The 27,394-nt window shown below is 42.1% G+C and overlaps 1 protein-coding gene across 1 annotated transcript in view; it reads right to left on the reverse strand.

Annotated features, from left to right (window-relative positions):
* ttc7b (tetratricopeptide repeat domain 7B) overlaps positions 1-27,394 on the reverse strand; it is a 336,403-nt gene that overhangs the window by 225,618 nt on the left and 83,391 nt on the right. Inside the window, exon 5 of the mRNA XM_067992068.1 lies at positions 22,493-22,614. Within this exon, the coding sequence (XP_067848169.1) occupies positions 22,493-22,614 (122 nt within the window). The remainder of the gene's footprint in view (positions 1-22,492; positions 22,615-27,394) is intronic.

Raw genomic sequence — 27,394 nt, forward strand, 5'->3', positions numbered from 1 at the left:
TGCAGTCATCAGCGAACATCCCCATTTCTGACCTTATGATGGAGGGAAGGTCATTGATGAAGCAGCTGAAGATGGTTGGGCCTAGGACACTGCCCTGAGGAACTCCTGCAGCAATGCCCTGGGGCTGAGATGATTGGCCTCCAACAACCACTACCATCTTCCTTTGTGCTAGGTATGACTCCAGCCACTGGAATGATTCCAAGGATGAGTGACTTCAGTTATGAGGATAGACTGGAGAAGCTGAGGTTGTTCTCCTTGGAGCAGAGAAGGTTAAGACGAGATTTGATAGAAGGATTCAAAATCATGAAGGGTTTAGATAAAGTATATAAAGAGAAACCGTTCCCATTGGCTGAAGGGTCGAGAACCAGAGCTCACAGATTTAAGGTGATTGGCAAAATTGGAACCAAAGGCAACATAAGGAAAAACTTTTTTACACAGTGAATAGTTATGATTTGGAATGCGCTGCCTAAAAGGGTGGCGGAGGCAGATTCAATTGTGGCTTTCAAAAAGGAATTGGATAAATTCATGAAGGGAAAAAATTTGCAGAGCTACGGGGACACAGCGAGGGAATGGGACTAACTGGATTGCTCTTACAAAGAGCCGGCACAGACTCGATGGGCCGAGTGACGTCCTTCTGTGCTGTAACCATTCTATGATTCTATGATAATTTTGCATATGCTGTTCTTCTGACACATTACTCTGCTCCACCCAACTGAGTCCTCTACACTAATCCCTTCCATGAGTCCCTGACGCTGCAACTTGGAGCAAGTCACCATCGCCTCCCCCGACAGTCCCCAATGCTGCGGTCTCTTTCTCCCCCGACAGGCCCCAAGGCCGCTATCTCTCTCTCCCCCTTCAGTCCCAAATGCTACTGCCTCCCTCTCCCCCGTCAGTCCCCAATGCTGCTGCTCCTCTTCCATTTCTGAATGATTCGGCCACTAAAAAAAGATAAATCAGGTGCAGATCAAGGCACCTTTTCTGCTGCCAATGGCCACTGTTCAATGTTAAAAGGTGAAAAATTCACAGATCTGTTGTCATTTGTACCATCACATTGCTGCCACACATTGTGGGAACTCCAGCATCCCAAAGGGACTAATTTGATTGTCGCAAACCTGTAATTCATTTATTATATTTGTGCGGTATTTACATAGAGTTAAATTACACTCTATTCATGACATTCAACTATGTGGATTACAGACAGGGATTTACTATAGGTGGGTGCACTTTAGGAGGCTCCTTAATGTTTGGTATGAATGAAACTCTTCGCTAAAGAACTAGTTTGGATGCTTGCTTATCCTTGCCATTTTCCAGCAGTAGCATCCATTTTTAAGCAACTTTATACATTTTTTGTAAAAAAAGAAAAAGGCTGAGGCAGCTGCAGCTGGAAGGACCAAGCTACTTGGCACAAAGATTCCAAAAAAGAGAGCAGGTCAATATAATTAGCACTGATTGCTCAAGCAGCATCTGTGCATAAAGAGACTAACATTTTACAGAATCATAATTACCTACTATGGGATTATGGCAACTAATTCCTTTAGTTCAAGAAAATCATATATGGCTCTCTCTCTCTTTAAATATAAAAAAATCTTATGGCTGCCTAAACGCAGCCTCGTCTATAAGCTTTAATACCTGTCACTGTTATTGGTCACACTTTTGTGTCAACTTTTCCCACTGTATGTTCCTATGTCCACATTTTCCATTCAATTTTCTTATGCCAACTTTCACCATCAAAGCTTGTTTGGAACCAACAAAACTGCTCAAAATGCTTTTAAAAAAAAAAATTGCCATTTTCTCAGTAACTGAAATTTCTAACGTCCAAAATAAAACATAAAATAAAAAATTAACATGTTTCACAATAACATGATTAAATTTATCAATTCAATTTTGTGTATTTTAATACCTTCATTAAAACTTTTACTTAAAAGCTTCAGCCTGTCCAAAAAGTATCGACTTTTTGCCAAGAGTGATAACTCTGTTAGCTAAAGTCGGGTCCTGTACTGTGAGTATATGCAGTGAACTCATTATCCCAGGATGCATCAGTAACAATTAAGCTGTCCAAATAATTGTCTGCTCATGGAATGCTTCCCCCTCCCCTATCAGTTTCTAACAAAATCTAGTTGGTTGTTTTTCAAAATTATTTGAAGAAAAGCTAGAAAACAAATTTCAAAAGTTTTATTCAGTAAAATTTATATTGACAGCTTATTTAAAGCAGCAAGGCTGTGTGTGCGTGTGAGTGAGTGAGTGAGAGTGAGAATGACAGATTACACATTTGTTATAGCTTTAGTGTATGAATTATGCTCTATAAAGAGCTAGAGGAATAGAACAATGCCTGCATGCACAAGGTAAGGGACAGAAGGGAAGGCGGCGCATGTGAACTGGGAGGGGGGAGCAAGAAGAAATGAAGCTCCATGAACTAGATGGATCAATAAACAATTTTAAAATAATTTAACAACTTTACAATCAGATTTGTACTTTTGTGCATACATATCACCGTAGTCTGCATTTTTGCAACAAGAAATGAGAAAAACACCTGCAATTTTTGCAAATCTTCTGTCGTTGTCCAATGGCCACCCCATAGCCTTAAATGCCATTCCTAACCAGTTATTTATCCAGCTCTTTTTTGAAGGAGTTAGTCAACTCAGGATTAACAGCTTTTGCTCTGTGGAAATCCAATTCTTCTAATCTCTATTCTCACTAAGGACATAAGAACATAAGAAATAGGAGCAGGAGTAGGCCATCCGGCCCCTCGAGTCTGCTCCGCCATTCAACAAGATCATGGCTGATCTTCGACCTCAACTCCACTTTTCTGCACCATTCCCATATCCCTTGATACTTTTAATATCTAAAAATCTATCGATCTCTGTTTTGAATGTACTCAATGACTGAACCTCCATAGCCTTGTGGGGTAGAGAATTCCAAAGATTCACCACCCTCTGAGTGAAGAAATTTCTTCTCATCTCAGTCCTAAATGGCCAACCCTTTATTCTGAGACTGTGACCCCTGGTTCTAGATGCCCCAGCCAGGAGAAACATCCTCCTTGCATCTACCCTGTCGAGCCCTGTAAGTATTTTGTATGTTTCAATGAGATCACCCCTCATTCTTCTAAACTCTAGAGAATACAGGCCGAGTCGACTCAATCTCTCCTCATACGACAATCCCGCCATCCCCGGAATCAATCTGGTGAACCTTCGCTGCACTCCCTCTATGGCAAGTATATCCTTTCTTAGGTAAGGAGACCAAAATTGTATACAACACTCTAGGCCCTATATAATTGCAGTAAAGTCTGGTTGATATTGTACATGTGGCCTACAGTTCTGTTATCATACCAGAGGCCAAAGAGCCAGCTGACATCATCATTTATGCTTCACAGCATTTTAAGGATTTCTTTGGTGCTCTGTGAACCCACTAGCACAGAAAATCAAATCTGCATGCGCAAATTTTAACGAATGGACTATTTATAGTTCTCTGTTTTTGGTTGCAAAGGTGGTGGGAAGTCCTACTCTTGGACTTCTACCAATTTTGAAACCAGCTGCTAAAAAGTACTTGAGAACACTCTGGAGATGCTTCTCTCTTTACATTTTCCCTCCCTCCCTGTGGAGAAGTGCCTGCATTCCAAACTGAAATAAACAGTTGTTTACTGCACCCTCCAGTAAAATTGCATGGGATCAGAGATGTTTATTAGGTTATATCATTACGCAGTCCCCACTGAAAGGAATGCAAGATGATATCCCATTTATATAGCCCTGTTTCTGTTTGCAAATTCACCAGTTTACACTGTTCTGGCAGCAACACCAGAACAGCTGTGAATGGGCAGTTTTTACAAAGTCACACCAATCGGGACACAGATCATCACTAATATCAAGACAGCAATGTTAAAATCAGATTACTGACCTAAATGGGCAGGCTGAGAGCTCAGCCCACTCACCGCTAGAACAAAAATATTAATACTGTAATGTAAATGGGTATTAGAGTCACTCAGTACAAACATCTATATTTCTGTAACATGCAAATTCTCCACTAAGTTAATAGGGCAGTACCATTTAGTGAGATAAATGTCAATATTATGATCAAATTGAGAACTAAAAAGTGGTTCATGATTTCGCTGTTTTCTTTACGTTCCTTAGTAACAGATGCTAAATACCAAAATGGAAATGCTTGTACTTGGGCTGCAGTGCAAGACCGATCACTTTAATGGAGATAGTCTAAATTGTACAAACATGCCCCATCTCACTTTTATAGAATTAAGGAGGCGGCACTGGAAAGCCCATAAATGTGATGGATTCCATCTTTCACACTTCGTTTCCCTGAACAATAACACAGGGGCGAGCAGCAGGAGTGTCACAGGCTGGCAGCCCAGACCCTGTACAAACAATGGGATTTGTGGTGGAAGCTGAAGCCAATTAATTTTTTGTTTGGGGGGGGGGGATGAGAACATGCTTATTTTTCCCCCTCTGCTATTTTTTTTAATGGGTAACTTCTTTGAGACTGTGCTAAACCAATCATTTAAATTAATCAGTCAAGTGATAGATTTAATTGACAGATATTTAAATAGAATTATATGGAACGTACAGCACAGAAACAGGTCATTCTGCCCAACAGGTCCATGTCGGTGTTTATGCTCCAGACAAGCCTCCTCCTTCCCTACTTCATCTAACACTATCAGCTTCCCCTTAAATGCATCTATACTATTCGCCTCAACTACTCCATGTGGTAGCGAGTTCCACATTCTAGCCACTCTCTGGGTAAAAAGGTTTCTCCTGAATTCCCTATAGGATTTATTAGTGGCTCTTATATTTATGGCCCCTAATTCTGATGGAACTAGCAAGTTTCGCAAGTGGATACATCTTCTCTACGTCTACCCTATTAAACCCTTTCATAATCTTAAAGACCTCTTATCAGGTCCCCCTCAGTCTTCTCTTTTCTAGAGAAAAGAGCCCCAGCCTATTCAAACTTTCCTGATAGGTATAACCTCTCAGTTCTGGTGTCATTCAAGAAAATCTTTTTTGCACCTGTTCCAGTGCCTCAAATCCTTTTTATGGTATGGAGACCAGAACTGTTCACAGTACTATAGTATGGTCCAGCCAAGGTTCTATATAAATAACCAGAATTGAGAGGTTATAATTATCAAGAAAGACTGAATAGGCTGGGGCTCCTTTCTCTAGAAAAGAGGCTGAGGGGTGACCTGATAGAGGTCTTCAAAATTATTAAGGGGTTTGATAGAGTAGACATAGAGAAGATGTTTCCACTTACGGGGGAGACCAAAACTAGGGGCCATCAATATAAGATAGTCACTAATAAATCCAATAAGGCATTTGGGGGAAACTTCTTTACCCAGCAAGTGCTGAGAATGTGGAACTTGCTACTACAAGGAGTAGCTGAGGCGAATAGCACTAGATTCATTTAAAGGGAAGCTAAATAAACACATGAGGGAGAAAAGAATAGGATATGCTGATATGGTTAGATGAAATACAATGGGAGGAGGCTCGAGTGGAGCATAAACACCAGCAAAGACCAGTTGCACCAAATGGCCTGATTCTGTGTTGTAAATTCTATGTAATTCTATGTAACAGATTAACTGCTAGGTTGAACCAGCCAACTCTAGCGTGGTTCAGCACTGGACAGGCATTCGATTGGCTATTGAGAGCTGCTCTGTGGTACACTGCTGATGTTTCTCAGTAGAAAACAATCCCTGAAATGAAACCACAGCTTGTTATTTGGGCAAGTTATATTTGTATTGACTGAAAAAACATAATGCAAGCAAGCTGATGTATATTCAGTGTGATCTTATTACAATGAAAGGCAATGAGACCTTTAACCTAGCAAGCAGCATGATGGCTACGATTGGTTATTGTGCCAGGTGTTTGATTTTATCGATTTAATTTCAAATTAGTGAAGCCTTTGGTGGAATACACAAACATCCCCAGGTCTCTGAACAAGTTTACTGACCAATGGTAAGAATATATATGATGTGGAGATGCCAGTGATGGACTTGGGTGGACAAATGTAAGGAATCTTACAACACCAGGTTATAGTCCAACAGTTTTATTTGAAAATCACAAGCTTTCGGAGCTTACCTCCTTCGTCAGGTGAGTGAGTGAAGGGTTCTAAGATATATAAGGAGCAATGTCAACCATGATAATAACCCAAAGGTCGGGAGTTCAAATGCCACCATAGCATACTGTGAAATTGAATTCAATAAATCTGCTCCCAGAAAATGACCATGAAAGCTGTCAGATTGATGTAAAAACCCAACTAGTTCACTAGCATACTTCAGGGAAGGGAAACCTACCACTCCTACTCGGTCTAGCCTACACCTGACTCCAGTACCACATTATGTGGTTGACGCTTAATGCCTCAAGGCAACTAGGGATGGACAGTGTCATCCATATCCCAAGAACGAATATTTTTAAAAATGCAATATCTCTCAGTGGGATGAGGTGGGGATGCTGAGGGTGGAACTGTGATGCAGACAATGGCCTGATGCTCAGTGAACTATCAGGCCTGACACACCTGATATGTGGTCATTGTGAGAGTTTGAGAAAGGAAGAATATCCAATGGATAGGGGAGAAAGAGACTCAATTATAGAGGGAAGACTGCGCAAAAAAGGGTGAAATGAGAGAAAATACAAATGGTGACAAGTATGTGACGGAAGAGAGAGGTAAGGAGGGATATCAAGCTAGAGAATGTGCTGGGGGGAGGGGTGAAAGAAAAAGACAGAGAGAGAAAGCACTCACACAGGTGAGTGAGAGACACAGAACTGCAACCTTACTGAAAATAATTTTGAATTATCAGGAATTTTGCTGTTTAATCCACTCTAATTTTAAACTGGCAGCATCTTAAGTCACAAATTTGCTTCATCACTGACACCACATCAGTAGGAACAGCAGTAGCATTCCAAAATAAGTTACCAGGAAAGGTCATTGAAGCATGCAGTATAAATAGGTTCAAAAGACAATTCGACAAATTTCTGGAACTGAAGGATAAAGTGACAAGTTAGGGCAATCGATAAGCTTGTTATCCTAATGCTCTCTATACTCTTATATAAACCTTAGTTTCCAGAGCAAGATGATAGTTTGACACGGATACAGCTGTCCTTATACTCTGCTCCTACTCGTTAATGATGACAGTTAACTGATTTATTCCTGTGCAGCTCCCAACACAGGAATAACCCTTTCTGAAGTGTCATTGCGATGCCCACTCTACATTGAGCGTTCCTCCTTTAATTTACTAACATTTCCTAATTCAGGGTAGAAATCCAGGACATCCCAGAAAATCCTTTCATTTTATCAGAACATACTTAGTAATGAAATTGATCTTGACTATCCACATCGGCAAGAGTACCTCAGTGGAATTTTCCATGAACTTCTCTGCAATAGATGTGTTTGCTGGTAGCTCAATCATACTTTGCCATTACTTGGATCTACCCACTTCATGTTTCAAAAAGCCTTTCAGGAGCTGAGGGCTCTTGATGAATAGGCCTGCCAGCCAACCTGTACAGGTGTAGGGGTGTATTCGCTCAATCTATCTCTCTTGCTGGCAGCAGCCATCTCATTTATATTTCAGACGTCTCTCTCTCTTGCTGCACAGGTCAAAGGTCTCTGCTGAGATCATTCTGACATGGTATATGGCATAAATCACAATTAACATCAGAGCAGAGGCAGACATGAACCTCAGGCTTCAGTGATGTGAGGTTTAATTACATTAAGATACATTTAATTAGCACAGCAGCCAGTGAGAATGCTTAGTGCAGTAATTTTGCCCAGCTATTGGGCTTGCTGCGGCTTATTGCTGTGGTATTTCACACATTTCTTCCCATCAGTGCAAAATAACAAGTTATTGCCAAATATAATAGTGCACATAAATGGTTAGATAGTGAAAGTATTTGAGGGCAAACTACAGCATTCAAAATGGACCAGGGAAAAACTAACTGGAGGAAGGGGCCTGCTCTGGGAAATAATAAGCATTTGGGAATCATGGATGGATAAAAAAAAAAAGGGGGTGCTGCAAGTTTGCTAATAAAACCAAAAGGGGCTCTCCTGTGCTTTTTACTTTGTAGGCAAATAGTCTAACGCACCAGGACGAGAGGACAGATCTTTACACCACAACAGATTCTGTTTCTTCACATGGGCCAGTACTTTTTTTTAAATGCAAACTTAACATGAAAATCTTTAGGAACAGGATAAGGCCTAGGAAGACTGCCCCATTTATCAGATCAAACAATTCTCCGTGTGAAATAAAAATGGAAATGCTTTATTATTTAAGTGGCCCTGCTGTACTGTGAATACTCCCTTCCCCTTCTTAAAAATAATGCCAGCATTAGTATGTATGTGAAACTTGACCAGAACAAGATGCAGTTTACTTGTGTCCCTATTACTCTTCTCAATTCAGAATCATAGGTTGGGTTTGTAATGTTTACTTTTTATATCATATGCATTTTTATTCAAAATTTATATAGCAATCAGAACAATTATACAGTACATTCAGACATGTAGTCAAATAGTACATCAACAGTCAAGCTATAGAACTGGATGGCCTTACTGATCTAACCCGGAAAGAGGATCCAAGATCACGGTATCCCTTGGGCTCCTCAGATAATTCTTTTAGAAGAAGCTGCCTTGTTTGGTAGCGCTAAACGCTTCCCCCGCAAAATGCTCTACCTTTACAGAATAGTCGATTTGATTTTCAGGACTAAAGAGCAAATCATAAGAGAATTGTTTCATTGGGTTACCAAGGGAACCAATCGTCAGATGATTGAAGGGGTAAGACCAGGCAAAGTTCTACAGTTCAGAACGTTTTTTCATATATATATTGAGAAATGTGGGTGGAAACACCAAACCCCACAGTGCAGGACACCACTAAGGCTGAAAAGAACAGTAGATGAGATAACAGAAAGAATGTGCATTTATATAGTGCCTTTCACAACCTCTGGACACCCCAAAGCGCTTCACTATCAATGAATTACTTTTGAAGTGTAGCTACTGTTGTAAAGTAGGGAAACGTGGCAACCAAGTTGCATATACAAGGTCTCTCAAAAAAAGAAGTGATAAATGACTAATCAAAGTGTTTTTAGGGATGTTGGTTGAGGGATAAAGATGAGGGTAAATCTAGAGGTAGTGGTTGGATGATTACTGACTTGGGTTTAAAACCCTGTGTATTGCAGAAAGAAGGTAAGACTGAGGGAGATAAGGAGTTCCACAGTTATGAAAGAATGAGCTACAATATCGGACAGTGTGATGAGTCCTGCTTTCAACACAGTGAGGATGGAAGGAAAAGGAAGGGCAGGTGGGACTACATATTGGGAGCTTGGAAGGAACGATGCACGGAGGTTTAGAGAGGCGCTATCTGCAGCAGTACTTACAAAACAGTAACGGCTTAGAACAGGTAGAAGAAACAGTATTGCTTCTCTGTACTCCCTCTTTCTGGAGATGAATCAACATAATAACGATACAGACATCTGCAATGCACCAGCTTGATCCCGGTTTATCCGATCAACATGCAGATTGTATCCCGACTGTATGAAAGCAGTTTCAACCCAAAATCCATGATCTATTATGAATCATCTGATCCCTTAGACTCACCATTTCTTACATTTGAAATCTTATTGAAGCTAACCCTGGTTTCATTTACTTGATTCTCCAACAGCATTTCTGACATACAGCATTTCTGACATACAGACCCCACTACACATCTTCTAACTATTTTGAGATGGTGTTAATTTTCTTTATACTGGGCAAAAGACATGGAAGGAGCTGGTGAACAAGTCACTAATGAAGATCAAGTGTAATTTTTTGCTCCAAAGACTACAACTTTATAAATCACTGGTTAGGCCTCAGCTGGAGCATTGTATCCAAATCTGGGCACCATACTTTAGGAAGGATGTCAAGCCCTTGGAGAGGGGGCAGAGAAGATTTACTGGAATAGTACCAGGGATGAGGGACTATGTGGAGAGACTGGAGAAGCTGGGATTGTTCTCCTTAGAGCAGAGAAGGTTAAGGAGAGATTTAATGGAGGTGTTTAAAATTAAGAAGGGTTTTGTTAGAGACTAAGAGTTCCAAGTATATGAATCATTGAAGTGTCATGGACAGGTACAAAAAATAATCAAAAAGGCTAATGGAATGCTGGCCTTTATATCTAAAGGACTAGAATACAAGAGGGTAGAAGTTATGCTACAGCACTCAAAGCCCTGGTTAGACCACACCTGGAGTACTGTGTTCAGTTCTGGGCACCGTACCTTAGGAAGGATATATTGGAGGGAGTGCAGCGTAGATTTACTAGAATGATACCTAGACTCCAAGGGTTAAATACCTTGGAGAAGAGATTCCACAAACTAGGGTTGTATTCCTTGGAATTTAGAAGATTAAGGGGTGATTTGATCGAAGTTTTCAAGATATTAAGAATTGCTGATAGGGTAGATAGAGAGAAACTTTTTCCGCTAGCTGGGGAGTCTAGGACAAGGGGACATAACCTAAAAATTAGAGCCAGGACTTTCAGGACTGAAGTTAGGAAACACTTCCACATGCGAAGGTTGGTAGAAGTTTGGAACTCTCTTCGGCAAGTGGCAGTTGATGCTAGCTCAATTGTTAATTTTAAACCTGAGATTGATAGATTTTTGTTAACCAAAGGTATTAAGGGATATGGGGCTAAGGCGGGTATATGGAGTTAGGTCACAGTTCAGCCATGAGCTCACTGAATGGCAGAACAGGCTCGAGGGGCTATACAGCCTATCCCTGTTCCTAGTAAATAAAGAGAAACTGTACCATTGGCAAGAGGGCTGGTAACCAGAGAACACAGATTTAAGGTAATTGGCAAAAGAACCAGGGAGGAGATTAGGAGAAATTTTTTTTACGCAGCGCGTTGTTATGATCTGGAATGCACTGCCTGGTGGAAGTAGATTCAATAGTAACTTTCAAAAGGTAATTGGATATATACTTGAAAAGGAAAAATTTGCAGGGCTATGGGGAAAGAGCAGGGGAATGGGACTAATTAGATAGCTCTTTCAAAGAGCCGGCACAGGCACGACGGGCCGAATGGCCTCCTTCTGTGCTGTATGATTCTATGATACATGTACTTTAATGATCGATATTAAAGTTAACTTGGAGGGTGTATTTACACTACACCTGCAGTCGGGGCAAAGCAATCTTGCTTCGCACAAAACTGAAGTTACATTATAAATGCAGCCTGAATCCAGCGTGTGGACCCAACCCGATATCAGAATGAAGCGGATTGTGCCATTGAGAGGAACAGGATTCTGCACGGGTTAGTGATGGAGCCACCTGGTCAATCCTTACTACCAAAAGTCTCAACATTTCCAAGCTGCTAATCTTCACCTGTTGTCAGCAGAAGAGGCAATGGGACAATAAACTATGTTGCTAGTAAAACTTATTGGGGAGGAGATAATGTTGGCTCTGACCAGAAGAACTTGACTACGATGGTTTGCTAGGGAGCACCAAGCCTCTTTTGGGAACCATCGAGGTTCCGAAGCGAGTGTACGTTCTTGCCCGAAACAAGCAGCACATCTTTTATCATCAATATTGAAGTTGCAGGCATCTGTGGAAAGCATACCAATGACAGCCGATTTGAATGCTGAGGCTCGACCTGATGCAATCTCACTGACGATGACTATTTGTCATATATGCGAGAAATGAAGACCCTTGGTCAGTGCTGGCTGTGGATGAAAAAGCCTACCAGTTGATCACCGGGATCAATCAGGAAGTGCAATTGGGTCACTGTTCATGTCCATCAGGAATCTCAAAGCTTCTATAGCCTCTAGTTCAGCCAGCTAGTTGTGAACTACAATGCTGTCCTGTTCCATGTTCATTACAACGACTGAGATCTGCTGGATCTCAATCCCTGACAAGTCAATCTTATTACTGAAGAAAATGGAATTTACCTGTTCAGACTGGTAACTCATCTTTCAGCCCTGTGACTCTCAAAAGATACAATGCTGTTGATCCCTGACTTTTATCCCTTGCTGTTTGAGCAGAAGAATCTTTCAATCTTTTTTGTGATGTGGAACATTGTGAATTGGACATTGCAGACACAGAAGATTAATTGTCTTGAGTTTTCAGTGCAGAGTGGCTGTTTTTGAAGCTGACACTTGTTTTCAAGGATTGGGAATGGAAACTACTATGGCCAAAAGTGACCATTCCAGCAAACAGATTCATACCATTTCTCAATTCATTGTTCATCTGGTGTTTGCATTTTGCTCCCTCCAATGTAAATGATCCCATCTCTTCACCTGTGCCGCCAGAAGGGGCAGCCTGCTCAGATACCCTTCAATGACCTTTTGGCCAGCCAGTAAGCACAACATCCTCATGTGGGAAGATATTGCAGACTCCACCCAGTGCCTCCTTACTTTGCGTGGCTTAGATTGGGAGTGGGGGAATGGACCTGCTTGCTCGCACTGAGCCTCCGAGGCTCAATTCATTTTGCTTCTCATCTACTTTTTAATCACACGTTCAAATCAGTGAGTCAGTTGGGTTCAATTGTCTATATAGCTGGGTTATATCGTACAAAAATAAATCAAATATTTTTATGGATGGCATTTGATTAGGAGCTCATTTTAGCAAGAGAGCCTTTCCAACATTCGTCAGTCATGAGCAATGCCTCTTTAATCTTTATGTACCATCCTCTACAGACTGATCAGTGTGATGACAGAAACCCGGGTTCACAATGGAGTTTTAATATTTGAGGGATACCCAAGCTAACTGGCAAGGATTATGGGTTCATAATACACACACACTTAGGTTACTAATCTATGTAGGAGAGATCTTGCAAATAACCACTAATCTGCACTGCTGCAAACTTGTTCCAAGGAAAACTGCAGGCTGGGCAGGGATATTTAATCAGCACTAACTAAACACAGTCTAAGTTGATGCTGAGCTCCAGAAAATACAAAAGCGTTGTTGTGGAAACAAACACTAAACAAAAGAACCATTGAGACTGAAACCCATTTTCCATAACTGGAATGAACCATTCCTGCTCTTTCTCATGAGGTGAAGAATGACAGCTATTTTAATTATTCAGTCTCTTAAACTTCTTAGTTACTTCAAACTGACCTTTCAAAGCTATTCTGTGTCTTTGACAACCAAAATCTTCAAAAAAAAAACTGCAACTTTACTGAACTCTGGGAGATGTGATTTATCCTGCAGTGCACAAAGTTTTCAAACTGGGGTTCCTGGACCCTAAGAGCTGTGTGAGGGGATCCCAGGACGCCCCGAGGCCATCTAGTTTCTGAACATGCAAAGAGACTTGTCCATTTGTTTCTCCATTGATTTATTTCATGTGATATTTCGGTTGCTCTATACTAATAAAAAACGACTTCTGCGATGATAGCACTGTTTGAATAGATGACATTATCTTTCAGAAGTTTGGACGGGGGTCCCCTGGAATTGTGTTAGTATTTGCGGGGCTCCTCCCCCAACCATCTCCCCACAATCACAGAAATGTTTATAAACCACTGCTGCAGAGATGCTGTGTGGCGTTTAACTATCCTGTTTACCTGCGTGCTCGTTCAGAAAGACCAGTACAGTTTGTGCATCACTATCCAGTGACTCTTCATCAGTGTCTAGTGACCCTTGCTGGAAAGTGCATGTATGTGTGAGGACAGGTTTGGGCCCAGCTGAGAGGTTCTCCCACAGTCGAATGATATGTTGACGCTCAGTGCTAAGGCTCACAATGAAGAATGACTACTTGGGTGAGGTAACTGGAGGGTGGCTGGTTCATCTGGAAGCCATACTGCCTAAGAGTCAGCACCTTGAGAAGCAGAGAGGAGCAGCGGGAATATACTTCAGAATGGGTGTTAATATAATTAAACAAACATTTTTCTTTGGTCTGTAAACAGTGTGTTTGTGGCCATACTTTGCTGCACAGGTTAACAGAAAACTAATTATTTTCTTGCTTGCAGTTTCATTCTTGATATTAATTGATATCTTCTGCTATTCCAAAAGAATATTTCATGTGTAACTACAATTACTGATGACCTTGGATGTATTTAAAACAGGACAGTGCTGTCCCCACCCACGCAGGGCACCAGTGATGAAACTGCAGCCTTTACTGGCACTAAGGAATTACAGCTAAATGGTACTTGCTGTATTGACATAAAGGGCGTGATTTTAACATTGAAAAAGGTGTTGTTGGGGGCAGGGGAGCATTCAAAATTACAACCATTTTGGACCCACCCTCATCCCACCCATTTCCGGTTTTCAATGGGGCGGGCAACCAAACCGCTCCCAGGAGGCAGGTTGGTCAATAAAGCCTTTCAAGGAGGCTGTGGGCCTCCACTTTTGCAGAATTTGCAATTTCAACCCCTGGGAGCCGCGATTTCTGGGCCTTCCCCTTCACGCCACGTGAAACGAGGTGAGAAGGCCCGAAACTGAAGGTAAGTGACTTTCTGGCACAGCTTGTGGGCGCGGAGGAGCAGGAGTGCTTCCCCTAGGCCCAACAAGCCTACTTGCAACGACCCCCTCCCCCCAACGACCTCGTCACCACCACCCCACAACGATTGTGGACCCACCCTCCCCAAACGATCGGAGACCCTCCCCCAATCTCCAACTCCACACCCCCCCAACGATCCCCGACCTCCGCCCACTCCAACGATCCCCGACCCCCCCCAAAATGATCCAGGACCCTCTATCCCAACACCACCCCCACCCCGCGACTGACCCCCGATCCCTCCCCCCGCGACTGACCCCCGATCCCTCCCCCCATGACTGACTCCCCCGTGACTCCCTTGCCCACTGGTGCCCACCAGTGCCCCATGCCCACCCGTGCCCCACCCCCCACCATCCATACAATCAAAGACTTAACTGAACACGTCCTCTCCCATCCAACTAAAACCAGCCTGTCAATCAAGCCGGTCAGTTGGACGGGAAACCGACAAAGAAAAGACATCCTTATGTCAAAGTCGTAAGGACGTCCGGGAAACCCATACTTCCATGTTTCCTGTCCGCAATTTGAGCCCTCTGCCCCTTCCCGGCTCGGGGTCAAATCATGCCCATACTGTTTACCTTCACAGAGATTCCACCTGGAATGCAATGTTAAAACAAGTGGTGTAATACGATTGAAATCTGTAATTGTGAAACATGTTCACATTCTTAGTTTGAAGTAGAAGAGTAAGTAGAAACCCTTGCAGAGAGGTTGGGATCAGTATGATATTGAAGATGGATCACCATTCTAAGTGTGATTAAGGATTCTGGTTCTGGTACTGTAACTTCCTCTTCCTGGAGTCTCCCTGCACTAAGCACCCTCCCCAGTCAGCAGTACAGGACAAATCTGGATACAGTAGTGGTTATGGTGCTGGACCAACAACAAAGAGGTCGCGAATTCAAGTCCCATCTTGGCAAGTTGTGAAATTAGGTTCAATAAATCTGGTAACTTATAGGCTGGAATGAAAAAAAAATGACCATGAAAGCTACCAGATTGTTGTAAAAACCCAACTGGTTCAATAATGTCATCCAGGGAAGGGAACAAGCCGTCCCTATCCGGTCTGGCCTACATGTATCTCTAGTCCCAATGTGGTCAACTCTTAATGGGCTCTAAAAACAATTGCTACGAATCGTCCAACACTTTCTCAGAGCAACTAGGGATAAAGGAAAAGAACAATCCTTTCACATCCTCAGGATATTCCAAAAAGCTTCATAGTCAATGAATTACTTTTTGAAGTGCAGTTACTGTTGACTCATCCTTGTTTTCAAATCCCTCCATTGCCTCGCACCCCCCCTGTAACCTCCTCCAGCCCTACGACCCTTCGAGATCTCTGTGCTCTCCCAATTGCGCATACCGATTTTCATCGCTCCACCATTGGCAGCCATGCCTTTCAGCTCCCTAGGCCCTAAGCTCTGGAATTCCCTCCCTAAACCTCTCCGCGCCTCTCTCCTTTCAGGTGCTCTTTAAAACCTACCTCTTTGACCAAGCTTTTGGTCACCTGTCCTAATGTCTCGTTATGTGGCTCGGTGTCAAATTTTCTTTGATAACGCTCGTGAAGCGCCTTGGGACGTTTTACTACATTAAAGGCGCTATATAAATGCAAGTTGTTATTGTTGTAATGTAGGGAAACCTGGCAGTCAATTTGCATATAGTAAGGTCCCATAAACACCAATTAATGGCATTGTTTAAGGGATAAATGTTGACCAGGACAGTGGGACAATTCCCCCGCGATAAATGCAGCCTTGCCAGCATCATACACACAGAAAGATCTGTTTCCAGACCCCCACCAAAAGGAGCTCAGAGGCACCCAGATTTGGGCTGAAGCAACACATCCTTTGATGGGCCCTCCCTCCCAAAGTGTTCAGTGGACAGTGCTGATCAGTCTAACAATGTCATAGTTTTATGCACCAGTTGGATTACATTCTGAAGCACAGGCTGTGAATACACCTAAACTAGGCTGAGTGAAAACAAAAAACTTAGATTTACCACAAACTCTAATTGGTTGCGTCTTTCAAACATTCATGTAGAAATTTAAACACTTGAAAAATGTGCCAATATGTGAAAACCCCCATTTCCCTTTCCAGTTTCCCAAGCCCCTGCATACCATGCATCTCTCGTGGCCAATGGGAAGGGACACCCTGTTCACTGTATTCAACCACTGCAGTTTAAAACCAGCTGCTGGAAGCTATGTTTTTGGCCAATATTTATCTCTTAACCAACATCACTAAAAGAAAGATTATCTGGTTATTACCTCACTGCTGTTTGTGGGACCTTGCTGTGCGCAAATTGGCTGCCTCAATTCCTACATCACAACAGTGACTACACTTCAAAAGTATTTCATTGGCTGTGATGCGCTTTGGGGCATCCTGAGGTCGTGAAAGACGCTATATAAATGCAAGTTCTTTCTTTCTTTCTATGTGAGCACATTCCCAAGGATAGAACTTGCTATTGATATTCCTCCTCCTCTTCCTGTGATGCGCTTTGGGGCATCCTGAGGTCGTGAAAGACGCTATATAAATGCAAGTTCTTTCTTTCTTTCTATGTGAGCACATTCCCAAGGATAGAACTTGCTACTGATATTCCTCCTCCTCTTCCTGGCAACTCCTATCAGGTGCAAGGCAGAGATGGGGAACTCAGTAGAGTGGGGAATCAGGCCAATGGCTCTTCTGATGCATCGCATCCCCTTAAATCCCACTACTAACATAATGGACATCTCTGTAATGATTAGCTGATCATTTTACACGCTCAGACTGACTGGTTAAATCACGCACTAACGCTCATATTTCAAAATTTGGAATTTAAAAGTTAACCACAAACAATCTATGACTAGCTGTGATGCAATCTCCATCAGGTTCAATACTGGAATCAGCGAGCGTGACCAGATCGAAGCACTAGGTTTTCATGGGCATGTGTAAGCAACTCTGGTCTCCTAACCCAGAATAAGAAACAGCATGAAATTGTACTATTTACTCATGTGGAAAGACATAAAATTTAATTAGAAACAGACAATAAATTCCTCAGGGAGGCAGTATGAAGTTTGGCAAATGTACATTTTCAAACTCTTTCGAGGTGAAACATAAAAATTTCCACTTATGTCCCAGTATTTAAAACTGAACCTTCTTTGACCCTTTGACACAAATGACTGTTATGTAATTGTGGAATGAATAAGAAATCAGGCCAATATCTTCCTCAATTCAATCATTGTGAACTCCCTAAACTCTCATTTTTTTTCCCTGTCCTAGTTAGTTATCAGTAACATCTACTGCAAACCAGAGGATTCCACCTGGGGTATGCACAGCGAGGCAGCACTCAGGAAATCACTCAGCTTATTGCACCCAGCAAATAACTGACTTTATTCCAGCAAGAAAAGTAAAACTCATCTTAAAAGCAATTCTACTGCCAACTTGTGCCAGTGGCTGTGCTTCAGTACTGTTTGGAAAAACATTGCAGGCCTTTATTTTTTCAGACTAGTCAATCTCCTGTGTTGTTGCACACAGGAAATCAAAGAGCAAGTGCAATTTTCCAGTGAAACGGAGTGAGAGAGTAGGGGATAATTGGACCAGGGTACGCAGATGTAATTCGGTCCAAAATTTGAAGTCGTATATTCTGTCCTTATTTCTTTATATGGTATTTTGATTTTATGTTTTCATTTACAGTTAAATAACAAAACAACAATTTGGGAAGCAGATTGGTTTGGAGTAGAGGTTGAGGAGTTGGGAGGCACTGTAGTGCCACCACTGGTGGGAGGGTGTAATTACAGCGTGTCAAGTTTACATAGGCAATTCCAGTTATAAATGTAGCCATATGAATTTATAATGTGAAAAAGTATCACAACAGAAAGCAGGGTTTTGCAGACGGGAAGTGCGCACAGATGATTTAAAAATTCATCCTTGGGATATGGGCGTCGCTAGCAAGGCCTGTATTTATTGCCCACCCCTAATAATATATTAGATATAGATTGACAGTTTTACACTGTTGCATTTTTTGAAAATACACAGCAGGAGAGAACTAGCTACCTTGATGGCTTCATGGATAAATGCGTCACTCTGTGCGGTACTGTGTCACACAGGCCGGTAAGATCCCAGGTTTGAATCCCTGACCTGTGAGAAGCTAGCTGATCTCACTCAGAGCAGAGTGCTACAATTGATCTCAGTGCAACCAAGGCCACAGAAAACATCACCCAAGGTTGCCCCTCCTGATCACAATTCAGTGATTTATTATTGGAAGTGCGTATTGGTGAGTCGGGTGAGGACGGTTTTGTGTTCCGCTGTGATGTCCGCCTTCGCTCTCTACCTAGGCTCACACGGGAAGAATGGCTTTTGGGTGAGGTACCAGATGTAGGGTTGCCAACCCTCCAGGATTGTCCTGGAGTCTCCAGGAATTGAAGCTGAACCTCCTGGACACTGCTGCGAGAAACACCCGGGAGAAAAATCACAGGGGCGTTGAAAATCTAACACTTTTGTTTATTCCTTATGAAAATATTGGAGATGGGGGAAAAAAACTCTTTGGGCATGAGTGGGGAGGTTATCTGATGAAACCTCCAGGAATGCATCCAATCAGAGTTGGCAACCCTGACCAGAGGTGCCCAGTGCCTGTTGGATAGTGCCCCACCAAAGAGTCTACAACTTTCAGAGTGGGTGGGAGGAAATTAAAAAAAGAGAGAAAATAGAAATAAACGGATTAAAAATAAAAACCTGTTTGGTCAAAAAAAGACAAAAATAAATTGGAACAGGAAGGAACTAATAGAAGAAAAAAAAATAAAAATGGGAATAGCAAAAAGAAATCCCTCCAAAAATGAAAAATATAATGAAACACAAATAAAGCAGCAGAAACCAGGAGAAGGAAAATAGGCAGGATTGGAAAAAGCAGGGGAGAAAATAAGAAAAGAATACCGGGGCAATGAAAACATGTCAGCTTTCCCTCGCTGTCGGGCCGAAGGTTAACGGTCGTGCTTATTAGTGCTGGGGTCCACTGGGAGCCAGCCTGCAGCTGCCAGAACTCATTTCAGAGATAAGGCCTTGCCATATAAACTCACATACAAGATGAGAAATTTATGCCCCTGTTTGAGCCTAAAAGCAAAGGAGTCATCTTATGCATTTCTTCTATTCTCCTCTGGTTTATCTCCTAGGAGAGAACGTTTACATACGAACATACGAATTAAGAGCAGGAGTAGGCCATTCAGCCCCTCGAGCCTGCTCTGCCATTTAATAAGATCATGGCTGTTCTGACTGTGACCTCAACCATACTTTCCCGTCTACCTACTATAACCTTTGACTCCCTTGTTAATCAGGAATCTATCTAACTCAGCCTTAAAAATATTCAATAACCCTGCCTCCACCACTCTCTGGGGAAGGGAGTTCCACAAACTCACGGCCCTCAGAGAAAAAAATTTTCCTCATCTCTATCTTAAATGGGAGACCCCTTATTTTTAAACTGTATCCCCTAGTTCTAGTCAATAAGATCATCTCTCATTCTTCTAAACTCCAATGTATACAGGCCTAATTTGTCCAACCTTTCCTCATAAGATAACCCCTCATCCCACGAATCAGTCGAGTGAACCTTCTCTGAACTGGCCCCAAAGCAATTATGTCCTTCTTAAATAAGACGACCAAAACTGCACACAGTATTCTAGATGTGGTCTCACTGATGCCCTGCACAACTCTACTTTTATATTCCATTCCCCTTGCAATAAATCACAACATTCCATTTGCCTTCCTAATCACTTGCTGTACCTGCATACTAACTTTTTGTGATTTCATGTACTAGGAAATTCAGATCCCTCTGTACCTCAGAGTTCTGCAATCTCTCTCCATTTAAATATACTGCTTTTCTATTCCTCTTGGCAAAGTGGACAAGTTCACATTTTCCCACATTATACTCCATCTGCCAAATTTTTGCCCTCTCACTTAACCTATCTCTATCCCTTTGCAGACTCCTTATGTCCTCTTCACAACTTACTTTCCTAACTACCTTTGGGTCATCAGCAAATTTAGCAATCATACATTTGGTTCCTTCATCCAAGTCATTGATACAGATTGTAAATAGTTGAGGCCCAAGCACTGATCCCTGTGGCACTCCACTCGTTACATCTTGCCAACCTGAAAATGTCCCATTTATGCCTACTCTGTTTCCTGTTAGCTAACCAATCCTTTATCCATGCTAATATGTTACCGTCTACACCATGAGCTCTTATTTTGTGTAGTAGCCTTTGATGTGGCACCTTGTCAAAAGCCTTCTGGAAATCCAAGTACACCACATTCACAGGATCCCCTTTATCCACGTTGCCTGTTACTTCCTCAAAGAACTTTAATAAATTAGTGAAACACGATTTCCCTTTCACAAAGCTGTGCTGACTGCCTGATTGCACTGAGATTTTCTAAGTGCCCAGCTATAACCTCCTTAATAATAGATGCTAGCATTTTCCCTATGACAGTTGTTAAGCTAATTGGCCTGTAGTTTTCTGCTTTCTGTCTCCCTCCTTTCTTAAATAGAGGAGTTACAGTCGCTATTTTCCAATCTAATGGGACCTTTCCAGAATCTAGGGAATTTTGGAAAATTAATATCAATGCATCTACTATCTCTGCAGCCACTTCTTTTAAGACCCTAGGATGAAGTCAGTCAGGACCTGGGGACTTGTCAGCTTTTAGTTCTAATAATTTTTTCAGAACCCTTTCCCTGGTGATTGTAAATGTTTTAAGTTCCTCCATCCCTTTCACCTCTTGATTCACAATTATTTCTGGCATGTTATTTGTATCCTCTACAGTGAAGACGGATGCAAAATATCTGTTCAATTCATCCGCCATTTCCTTATTCTCTATTATTAATTCCCCAGACTCTCTCTCTAGAGAACCAATGATCACTTTACTTACTCTTTTCCTTTTTAAATACCTGTAGAAACTCTTACTATCTGTTTTTATATTTTTTGCTAGCTTTCTCTCGTACTCTAATTTCTCCCTCCTTATTATTCTTCTAGTCATTCTTTGCTGTTTTTTTATATTCTGTCCAATCTTCTGACCTGCCACTAATCTTCACGGAATTGTATGCTTTTTCTCTCAATTTGATACTATCTCTAACTTCCTTAGTTAGCCACGGATGCTACATCCTGCCCCTAGAGTCTTTCTTTCTCACAGGAATGTATTTTCGCTGAATGTTATGAAATAGCTCATTAAATGTCTGCCACTTTTAGTTCATTTTTAAGGCCCCTGCAACAGAAACAAGTAAATACAACTTCCCCATTCTGAGTTTGTACCTTTGAGAACGGAGGGGGAAAAAGCATTGGTCAGAGGATTCATTTGAAATACATAGGAACAGGAGTAGGCCATTCAGCCCCTCGAGCCTGTTCCGCCATTTAACTAAATCATGACTGATCTACATCCCAACTCCATTTGCTCACCTTTGATCCATATCCCTTGATACCCTTACCTAACAAAAATCTGTCGATCTCCGTCTTGAAAATTTCAATTGACCCCCAGCATCCACAGCCTTTTGGGAGAAGAGAATTCTACATTTCCACTACCCTTTGTGTGAAAAAGTCCTTCCTGATTTCACTCCTGAATGGCCTAGCTCTAATTTTAAGATTGTGATTCATTTGAAACTAGTTTCTTTCTAAATTTGCATGACAGCAAGAAAATCTGCTCTTGTAACAAAACACAAAACAAATCAGAATTACTGCTCTCTATAAATGTGCAAGCATAGCTTAAGGTTAAATCAGTTACTCATTTTCACTCAGCTTTTTAAAGGAACAATTCAAGGTTTTTCCTCCCCTCCACAATCGTGGAGCTGTTCCAATAAATCCTTTTATTGGAATTCTCTTTCCTATCACATTTTCTCTCTGCAACTTTTTGGCCATGTTCCCTGAATGCATTTTAGTTGGAAAAACACAGACACACATGTGCAACTGCACTCACATGCACACACACACACAGACAGACTCCAGCAAGCTGACCAACACTCCCCTGCACACACCCATGCTACCTCATACACATCTATGCACTTACACACACCTGCACCCATAGGTGTGTGCACACACATGCATAAAGTGCCAACAAGTAACCCAGATCTCACCCATTTTTGAAATAAATGACGTGTGCTCTTTGAAGTCCTGTTTCAAGGAAGAATCCCAATTCTTGTTCTTGGAATGCTGAACCCGGCTTCGGACTCCTGTTCTGGATATTAGTGTTCAATACCTGGCTCCGAAAACAAGAATAATTCATTATTTTTTTGCCAATCTGGCTTAACTTGGTTAAGGAAAAAAATATACACACCTCTCTATAAATAAGCACATATGATTGAGATTGGATATACTGAAGAGAAAAAATATCCAAAAGAGGGGAAAATGCAGACTTTGAACTGAGGCTGTGTAGTAAAATATGTTTTAATTCTGTGTCAGTTATAGTACATGTTTTGAATTGACACAAAGCAGTTTCAGATTGACAGAAAATATGCAGCTTAAATCTGGTGCAAAGTTACCCAAATCGGTTTTAGACAAGGAATGTGAGACCATCCAGAGGCAGTATTTTGACTTAATTCCCGCTGCCGTATTGCTGCAATCTTTGTAAAGAAAACTGTGAATAATTTCAACTGACTGCCTGGGGGTGCTTTTGAAATAAAATTTTCACCTTTTTGTTAACAAAGTAGCTGTCTCTTTGACTATTTTTTACACCATTTCTACACCAGTGAGCAGAGCACTGCCCAGTCGTATATGCAAAACTTTGTCCAAGTGTCCAAGCATGTATGTATGTGGAGAGCTCTATCCAAGCTTACAAGCATGCATGCTTGTTGTAGGTGCATGCATGCGTGTGTGTGCTCCTATGGGTGCAGATACCTGTGGTATGAGGTAGCATGGGTGAGTGCAGTCGCGTCTGCGGGGAGTGTGGACTTGCGTGCTGGAGTGTGTGCGTGCATGCGCTTGTGCATGTAAGTGGGTCTGTTTTTCTTTAATTAAAATACTTTCAGGGAAAATGATCGAACAATATGTCCAAGCGTGTATACATGCATTGAGAGCTCGGTCTCCCCTCGCTGGAGAGCAATGTAGAGGCAGCAGTATAGCATGAGCGTGCCACTTCTACATTCCTCTACGCACATGCACATCTCAAACCGGAACCCTATGGTGTAACCGAGCCAAAAATACAGGAAGATTTCGGCTGGAACTTCCGTGGGTGGTGGGGCTCTTGCTGTAACCTCAGCAGGAGATTGGCAGGAAACCCGGGGAGACAGCCACTTACGCCGTTTCCCTGGGGTTTCAATCAATCTTCCACCAAAGTTATGGGGGGGGGGGGGGGAAGGGGAGGGGGGTGATTGGATAACCGCCAGCAGAAATTCTAGCACTTTATCTCTCTATTTGCCTAGATAGGAATCAAACCTATGGTATCTCAATCACAGGTCTTTTATGGTTTTTACAGGAATGTGTGAAAATAGAAACCAAATTATCATAGCTGGAATGTGATTCTGCCTTTAAGTCTGCAGAGTATACAGAGATAACAGGCATTTAAATTTACAGTACGTAGCCAGCAGTTTGAATACTGAGTACAACTATGATCCCAGCCAGAGAACAGTAATAACGCTCTCTAACTGTTCACCAGTTTGGTCTATATAAAGCAGGGCATTCTTAGCTTGCGGCATAAAATTAAAGCAGTCCTTTGTCAATCCAGATTTAAGAACCACAACAGAACTGCAATTTTCTTATAAACATACTAAAGCTTACTGTATTTTTGTGTACCAGCATGCATCTGTACATGGCACCCTCACAGACAGGACTTTGAACAACATTGCCCATTTAACCCTTTCAACAACATAAACGGTCAAGAATGTCGAGGGAGTCACTGCTGCCTCTGCCCATTAATAAATTCGCCTGTCCTTTTTGCTCACCAGGTAGCACGTCTGAATATTATGTCTCAAAAGTAAATAAAAATTTAGATATGAGAAATAAGAACCACATCCCCCCCCCCCCCACCCCTCTGCTTTTCACCCATAAATTATAGATGGAAAATTTCAGAAGCCCACAGTGCCATGCGACAGAATGGTGCAAAAAGTTAGTACATTACAAATCACGCAACACCGAAGTAGGCAAACAGGTTGGCAATTTTTAATACTTAGTTCTATAACTCCTCCAGTAAAATACTACTTTTCTTCAGTTCATATTTTAGGAGATAAAAATAACAAAATGAAAAAAAAGGGGGGCAATAACATAACATTAAATGTATCACAATACCATCTGATGCTGTTAACAAGAGTTATACCTTGACAACAACAACAATTTGCACTTATATCGCGCCTTTAACGTAGTAAAACATCCCAAGACGCTTCACAGTAGCGTTATCAGACAAAATTTGACACGGAGCCACAAAAGGAGATATTAGGGCAGATGAACAAAAGCTTGGTCAAAGAGGTAGGTTTTAAGGAGCGTCCTAAAGGAGAGAGGTAGAGAGGCAGAGGGGTTTAGGGAGGAAATTCCAGAGCTTAGGGCCTAGGCAGCTGAAGGCATGGTCACCAATGGCGGAGCGATGAAATTATTGACGGACAATCTCTGAAAGCTCCACCATGAGCACCTGTTGGGAAAGGAATCAAGGGATATGGGGGATCAGCCATGATTATTTTATCTTGCTCCTATTTTCTATGTTTCTATGAAATTACAGGCAACTTTTGTCCTAAGAAACGAATAGGCGTAAAATTGTGAGGAGTACGCTCGTGGTGCCCACTATCCACTGTCAGAGAAGTGGAGGCTCCACGTCGGGAGCATCAATTCATAAAATCGGCCTAGAGAAGTCCTTCAATAGGCATTAGATCCCTAATTTACATATGCAAGGGGATTAACGCTTGTCTTAGACGACCACCCAAAACGCCTAAAAATTGGTCTAGACAGATTTAGCACTCGCCCGAACACCCATGCAGATTGGGTGCCGACCGTCCCACTGAATCTGCCAGCATTGCCCATTTTAAGCCCAAAAAACAGGCGCAACGCATACCAATTTCATATTAGCCAGTATATTTGGAGCATGAGAGAAACAAGAGAAGGAAGTTCAGGGCAGCGGTGATCATAGTAGCATCAATAAAATGGAGAGAGGCAGGAAGGTTGTGAAGGAGTCTGCAAGATCCACTAAGGTATCTGAGTATTACCTTGCTGTATCAGGAAAGTCTCGAGTCAGTTTGGCTATTTCTAAAAAATTAATTTATAAAACAAATCAGGCAACAGAGCCCCAATACAATGATCAATGTGCCGCCACCAGCATTCTGCCTCCCTAAACGAAAGTAGCTGGGAGAGGAAGGGCAGAATTGGAAGTCTGAACACAGAAAGTAGCTTTGAAATGAATTTTGGAAAAGAAAAAGGGTCAGATGATTTTGGCATATTTGGTATTTGTGGCAGAAGTGCCTTGTACAACCTTGAATCTCCTGAAGACACCTGTGCATGCCAAGCCATTTCCTTCAAGTCAGTTTGTGGCCCAGTAATATTTGGCAGCAGTTTACATTACAACCAACATAGACTTCACTCCAGGATATGCGTTGGCTTCGTAAGAACGTGGTATGGCAGGCAAAATCAAGAGAAACAATTTACAGATTTTAAGGACTGAGTCACCTTTTCTGAAAGCTCAACAGAGAGACAGCAATGTGGGTAAAGAAAACGATATGTACTTTCTCCTACCAATGGTTGGTTCAGTTTTGAAATGCATCTATGCGAGTCAGCCATGGCTCAGTGGGTAGCACTCTCACCTCTGAGTCAGAAGGTTGTGGGTTCAAGTCCCGCTCCAGAGACTTGAGCACAAAATCTAGGCTGACACCGAGGGAATGCTGCACTGTCTGAGGTGCCATCTTTCGGATGAGACGTTAAACCGAGGCCCCGTCTGCCCTCTCAGATGGACGTAAAATATTCCACGTCACAATTTTGGAAAAGAGCACTGGTATCCTGGCCAATATTTATCCCTCAACCAACATCACTAAAACAGATTATCTGGCATTATCACATTGCTGTTTGTGGGATCTTGCTGTGTGCAAATTGCTTGCCGGGTTTCCTACATTACAACAGTGACTACACTTCAAGAAAGTACTTAATTGGCTGTGAATAGCTTTGGGCCATTCTGAGGTTGTGAAAGGTGCTATATAAATGCAAATTCTTTCTTTCCATAGGAATCTTGGAATTGCTAGACAAAAAAAGACCAAGATCCATCTAGTTCACCTTCTGCCATCCTGGTAGTCGCCTGATACAGCGATAACGGAGTTGTTGACTAATCATAGCAATCAATCTCTATTAGTTAGTTTACAACAGACCCAGAATTGACCCTCAAAATTCCAAGTTCATCTTTTGGTTTGTGGAGAGTTAGCTGATCTCACTCAGGCAGCAGATGGTTCTTGCATTTGGTCTGGGCCAGGAAGGGCGGGGGGAAAAAAATCTGCCAGAGTTCCTGATCCTGATCACTATCCAGCATTCCCAGCTGGAATGAGCACATCTGTAGACCCACGCAGATATGCAGTTTCCGGCAAGGGGGTGAGGAGACAGGAGAAGGTCAGGCTTGGCTGTGGCACCCCTCACGGTCCAATAGCCCAGCAACAGTCATTAGCACTCACAAGTAATAAATGGGAGTTTCGGGGAAAGTGCTTGGCACACATGGGGACCCATACTCCAGTAAGAGCCTCAGGAGAAACAAACAGAGGAGAGATGTGGGGAGACAAGAGTTTTGTGAGTGAAAGGAAAAAAACAAAGTTTTGCTTACTTTATTTGCTTGGAAGCTTGAAAAATATTCTATTTTAATGACTAAATGAAAGCCTTTACATAAAGATCAGAACAGTTTTTTTTTTGATGGTGGAAAGAAGTACTTGTGCAAATTACAATGTGGAATCTAAACTAATCTTTATGGTCAAGTTGGGACTTTGCGGCACAACTCCGAACAAGTCAAAATTGTGCTGCGGGTTTAGAAACATCCTTTCTTTCTCCACTCCTTCGAGCTGAACCGGTGCCAATTCTCTGCCACCTTG

This window comes from Heptranchias perlo, chromosome 10, assembly GCF_035084215.1.
Source record: "Heptranchias perlo isolate sHepPer1 chromosome 10, sHepPer1.hap1, whole genome shotgun sequence".
In the NCBI taxonomy this organism is placed as follows: Eukaryota; Metazoa; Chordata; class Chondrichthyes; order Hexanchiformes; family Hexanchidae; genus Heptranchias; species Heptranchias perlo.